This window comes from Manis pentadactyla, chromosome 1 (assembly GCF_030020395.1).
Source record: "Manis pentadactyla isolate mManPen7 chromosome 1, mManPen7.hap1, whole genome shotgun sequence".
Taxonomy (NCBI): domain Eukaryota; kingdom Metazoa; phylum Chordata; class Mammalia; order Pholidota; family Manidae; genus Manis; species Manis pentadactyla.
The window spans coordinates 157,655,827-157,661,953 of record NC_080019.1 but is presented as its reverse complement, the minus strand read 5'-3'; the positions used below and the strand labels follow the sequence as shown (position 1 = coordinate 157,661,953).

The following is a 6,127-nucleotide window of genomic DNA, read 5'->3' as shown; positions in this document are numbered from 1 at the left end:
ACTGCCTTGCTCAGCCGTAGGTTGGGAGACACTCATGAAGAGTCTGACCTCAGCTCCACCGCAAGGCAGAGCTTGAAGGAACTAAAGGCTAACCACACTTTTTTTTTTATCAGAATGATTGATGTTTATTATTAAAGATGAAATAGGGAATATCAAATGAGTTTTCAAAAAAGTCCCCTGAAATCTTATTGTCCAAACATGACTCTTGGTCTTAGAGGAAATCTTAAGACAGAGGGACATAGGGACTATAGAGTATTGAAATAGATTCAAGGTCCTTCAGAAAGTTAGTAAATGATAAAAGATGCATTTTAAATATTTGAAGTTTTTTCCCCCCATTTTGTTGATACAGTTAACTATCTTTTTGAATAAAAACAGCTTGTTCTCAGTCTCACTCTTTACATTTATGTAAATTTCAAACATATCAAAAATATATTTTTTAAACAGTTATAGTATAAAATGATTATGATAAAATATATTGATATTTTGAAACCTTGGTTTTAGAAGGCTTTTTAAAATGTGTCAGAAACCCAGGAAAAAAAACTAAATTTGACTGAATAGAATAGAAAAATGTTAATGTATTGAAAAACAAACAAAATACCATAATATCATAAATAGCGAGAAAACAAAATGAGAAGTGGAAGACATGATGAAGAGTTAATTTTGCAATATTCTAAAAATGCTTAATATGAGTAATCAATAAAAATGAGATAGAAACTGCTAGAGGAGTGTACAAACACAAAAACTTCTTCACAAAAGGGGAAAAATCAAATATATATTTCCTTAGTGTTCAAAGTATTGATAAATATATACTTTACTAGTATTTAAAGAATCCATACTACATACTTTGTAAATATTCTATAAAACTCCTGTACAATCAGAAAATAGAAAGGATTTTATTGTCAATAAGCCAATGAAACTTAATTTTCTCATTTTTCCAGGTTATGTGGTATTTAGCCTTCCTGTAGTCTCTTTGCCTGGAGAAAGGATCAGATAAGAGCAAGAGTATCATGTACAATTCTACATGTATGTCTAGGAAGAATGTCTTGGAATTTTCTAGATTTTACACAGAAGAGACAATGCTCTATGTTATGTGTTTATAATTTTAATACAGAAATAAATGAATGATCAACACTGTTCAAAATATTTTTAAATACACCCTCATGGATTGATATTTATGCCTCAACCACTATGAAACTCAGACTATTATTAAAAAGAACTTTTCCCTCTTTCTTTACATTGAATTCAGGTTCTTGTAGATCTTTCATAATTTCTGCTCTGAGATCAGGTGGTGCTGTTTTACTAAAGTTGCAGGTTTCTGTCAAAAAATCCCATAGCAGGTCTCCATTTTCATTGCCATCAATAAAACAGTCAGATATGTCCATGGTGGATAGAAGGTTGTAACATTCATACTTAATTCCTGACTTCTCCAGCATCTGAGTGAGGTCAGAGGATGTTACATACTGGCAGAGGTCATCCCGTGGCAAGCGGGATCCGTACTTTCTCCATAGCTTGTCCCATCCACTGGTTCCTGATACGAGAATAATGAGAATCTTAGCATTGGTAGCTAAGAGACTATGGAAGAATTTCAGGGTAGCTGAGATATCTTTTACATAATACAGCATTTGAATCATATGAATAAAGTCCCACTTCTGAACTTCTTTTTTCTCCATCATTCTATTTTGATATTCAGATGATGTCTCCTTATGCCAAGCAAACTTTATGTTCTCGAGGTTTGATGTCTTGGCTACAAGCTCTTTGTACTTGGTGATTTGTTCAGCACTTGGTTCGATGACTTCATTGTTGATATGAGCTCCTGGGTATTGAGCTTGCACTTTAGAGAGAATTTGAAGATCAATTTCACCTGCACCTCCACCAACACTTAGAATCTTAATTTCTGATTTTGTATTTCCAATCCTTGCTATTACATCTGGCAGCTTGTTGTCCATGAATTCCTGCATGCACTGGTGCTCCGTGGAATCGTCGAGAAACCTCCGAAAAGATTCAATATATCTGCTGTGGTCAGAAAACAAGCTCCTCATGGAAGATGCCATATTTGGTTTTCTGAGGGAAAAGAGGGAGGGAAAGCAGGTTTAACTTCCTTAACCATACTTTTTGAACCTCAGTAGCAAGTCCTGTCTTGAAAAGGGGGATCTAAGTGGCATGTCTTGTGGCTGCCACAACTGACCCCTAAAACAACTTCACTTGGGGCTACCACTTGAGACAGTTATAGGTTTCATCTATAAATTATGAATTCCTTTTATCTGACCAAAAACTTTGATATTATCCATTCCCTCTCTGAGCACGGAACATGCTCCTCTCACCCTCTGGGACCCCTGTCCTTCTACCCCTCTCTATCTTGACAGTCACCTCCTGATTTATCTTGTCTCTCTAGCAAGGTTCATCAGCTTGGGCTTGAGTCTGGCATTTTAATGCTGGCTTCTCTTTCTCCTCTCGATTATTTGACTACTTTTCATGCTTGTCAGACTGATTTCTGATTTCGAGTCATCCCACAATCTGCTTCCCTCCAAAATACGTGTGATAAGCCTTACTGGAGAAATTCATGTAAATCTATTGAATGGTAAACTATGCTTCCAGGACAGCCAGTGTCATCAAGGCATTTTCTATAACAATTCTCTTATCCAGGTCTTATTGTTTCCCTGTTTTACTTACATTGCATCTAACTTTTGGAGACAACTGACATTTATCCAGTACTGCCTTGTGCCAGAGAGATCTATGTACTTGAAACACTAGCTCCCACTCTCCTCCTCCAACTTTCTTTTTTTTTGTATCATTAATCTACAATTACATGAGGAACATTATGTTTACTAGGCTCCCCCCTTCACTAAGTCCCCCCCACAAACCCCATTACAGTCACTGTCCATAAGCGTAGTAAGATGCTGTAGAATCACTATTTGTCTTCTCTCTGTTGCACAACCCTCCCTGTGCCCCCCGCACCATTATACATGCTAATCGTAAGGCCCCCTTTCTTTTTCCCCACCCTTATTCCTCCCTTCCCACCCATCCTCCCCAGTCCCTTTCCCTTTGGTAGCTGTTAGTCCATTCTTGGGTTCTGTGATTCTGCTGCTGTTTTGTTCCCTCAGTTTTTCTTTGTTCTTATACTCCACATATGAGTGAAATCATTTGGTACTTGTCTTTCTCCACCTGGCTTATTTCACTGAGCATAATACCCTCTAGCTCCATCTATGTTGTTGCAAATGGTAGGATTTATTTTCTTCTTATGGCTGAATAATATTCCATTGTGTATATGTACATCTTGTTTATCCATTCATCTACTGGTGGACACTTAGGTTGCTTCCATTTCTTGGCTATTGTAAATAGTGCTGTGATAAACATAGGGGTGCATCTGTCTTTTTCAAACTGGGCTGCTGTATTCTTATCTCCTCCTCCAACTTTTATATGACTTGTACTACCCTGACTCTTGTTCAATACCAAGAATAGTGCCATGAACTTATTTGACACTAAAAAAAATTATTGAATAAGTAGTTGAATGAGGAAGAACTAAATTTTGTTTTATGCTTTCTGCAGGCTAAAGACAGTAAATATTTTTTATATGTCATCTCATTTAATCCTTATAACACTCCCATTTTGCAGGTTTTAATAGTCCTATATTATAGATTTATTTGTTGCCTATCTTTTGACATTAAATATTAGTTCCTTGAGGTTAAAAATCATGTCTGATTTGTTTCTGTAGCTTTGTAGCTCTATTTCCACATACAAGCTCCATTTGTATGCCTGACACATAGATGATGCTCAATAAAAGTTAGATGAGGGATCAGAGAATTGACAGAACCAAGAAAGGAGGGGTCCTTGTCAAGACTCAAACTCAAGTCTATTTAAACCTGTACACTTTGCGCTATGTCATGTGACTCTTTTGTGTGGTCAACTGGCTAAAGCCTCACAACAGTTTAACAATCAAATTCAAAAGAGAACAAAATGTTCTTGCATGCCATATTTCAATCAAAATGGTGACAAATGATAGTTGTCATTTGTTTTATTTACTAAAGAATGTACTTAATATCATAGGAAGGATAATTGGCAAGTCCATGACTTTTGTTTTCTCTTCAAATATCTGACTGTAATTGTTTCTTTAGCATAAGCTGAGGTCACCCAGGACTCATTAAATGGTATTGTATCTGGGTACCATTTGGGAGCCATTTGAACTCCATAAGCCTTCTATTTCTTACCACAAGAAGAAGATTAGGAATATTTGCAACTGCTCACACTGGTGACAAAATTGTAAAGCATGAGTTAGACAAAACGCCATAAAGCAGAAAATACTAATTAAGTTCTTAATTAATCTTCCTTTATGCTAGAATTTGGCTTGTGGTCAACTGATACTATTTCATGGTAGCATACATGATGTGGCAAGCACCAAAAAGAAGCTTGTAGACAGCTTCTGGGTCCCAAAAGTATGCATATCTTTGAGCAATATATTGCAATAGAACAATAGAGTTGAGGTTCTTGAATTTCCATTTTCACTGCTCCTTACACTGGAACCAAACAACTGTGAATGCATTTTAGAGATTAATGAGGCCTTCATTCATAAAGCATTTTATGAACCTTTCAGTGTAAATGACAGTTATTTTTAAATCTTCTGATTCCATAATGAAAATGTTTTCCTAGACAATTTGGACTGCTCCATAATTATTCTAATGTTTTCCCTACTTATGTACCTTTCAAAAATAGTCAGAACATGTCTTTTAAAAATAGATGAGTATTAATCAAACAGAAGCATATCGTGAAAGTTTCTGCTAAAGCAATGAAACCAAAGTAGTCTGTAAAATGAGGGAGTGAACTAAATGATCTCTAAGGTTGCTTTCAGTCATAGGGAAAAATAAATCTATGGCTCTGACCCTGTAAAAGTTTAGCCAGTGCCCAAACCTGAATACAATTCACATGTCCTATCATTCATGCCTTACGTGATAAATTCTTGCCCATTAATGTAACTCAAACCTGGAGGGAAGCTAGAAACTCTATGTGAATTCTTTAATTTGTTTTTATTAACTCATCATCCCATCTACATGTATAATAAAATGGTCATAATCCAACAAGAACTTCCAGCTAAAGAGGTACTTCAGAAATGTTTTTTCCTTATGTTTTTTTGCAAAGGTGATGAAAGAACTTCAAAATCCAATTTTATATCCCAGTTGTACTTTTGTGTCATATTTATATATAAAAAAAGAGCTGCTATTACAGCTCCTCTCCTGCTTATAATAATATCTTTACTTTCATATCATGCTTTACAGCCTAATAAATTTGTATTTTCAGTTTTTAAATTTGCTATCACAGTTACCTCATTGGCCCCTCTAAACCTTCTCATCATTTTTTAAGTACCTGGTCTCCTTTTCCCATCATTCTTCATCTTGACCCCTCAGTGACCCTTAGGAGAGAGTTTGACAGATATTCGTATTCAAAGATAAGCAAACCAAAGCTCAGGGAAATGGAGAACCTAGTTGGTGGGTGAGATGCCTCGGATTACAATTTATATTGTGTCTGTAAAGTTAATTTGAATTAAGTTTTTGAATGAAAATGAATTATTTGGGTAACTGAAAAAGGCTGAAACCATTTCAGGAAAGTGGATAATTTGATCCATTTGAAGACCATTTGCCCACCTATAAGGATCTGCGATGACTTCTGAACAGAAATTGCTCTCCTGCCATGCACTCTTGTTGCCATGACATAGACAGATCACTCAGACGGGTTTGCATTAAGCACTGTTGATTCCCTGTGTGACATGTTGGATAGATATACTGCCAGGTAGAGAGCTGAACAAATGTTTGTTGAGTTAATAAATGGACTTAAAAATTTTAATAGGGCCCCATTTTTTATAAGCGATTTCTTTGGCACAGTTCTTTTGGAAAGCAATAAAGCAACATACAGCAAGAACCATAGGAATGTCTGTGTGATACTCTTTGATCCGGGAATTCCACTCCAAAGAATTCTTCAAATAGAAAAAAATCCTACTGGAGTAACATCCTTGAAGATGTTCTCAAGTTATCAATCACAGCCAAATACCGGAACAATGTCAAAGCCCAGGACTCAGGGTCTGTGAACGGTACTCCGTACTTCTGGCTGCGCAGCACTTCTTCCCTACCGCTTCTGTCAC

At 36.2% G+C, this 6,127-nt stretch overlaps 1 protein-coding gene across 1 annotated transcript; it reads right to left on the bottom strand.

The window, feature by feature from the left end:
- Positions 1-874: 874 nt before the first annotated feature.
- On the bottom strand, positions 875-2,094 carry LOC118927856 (histamine N-methyltransferase-like). The gene has a single exon (XM_036916527.2). It carries the CDS (start codon positions 2,049-2,051, stop codon positions 1,173-1,175), a length of 879 nt encoding a protein of 292 aa, XP_036772422.2. The 5' UTR covers positions 2,052-2,094; the 3' UTR covers positions 875-1,172.
- Positions 2,095-6,127: the final 4,033 nt, after the last annotated feature.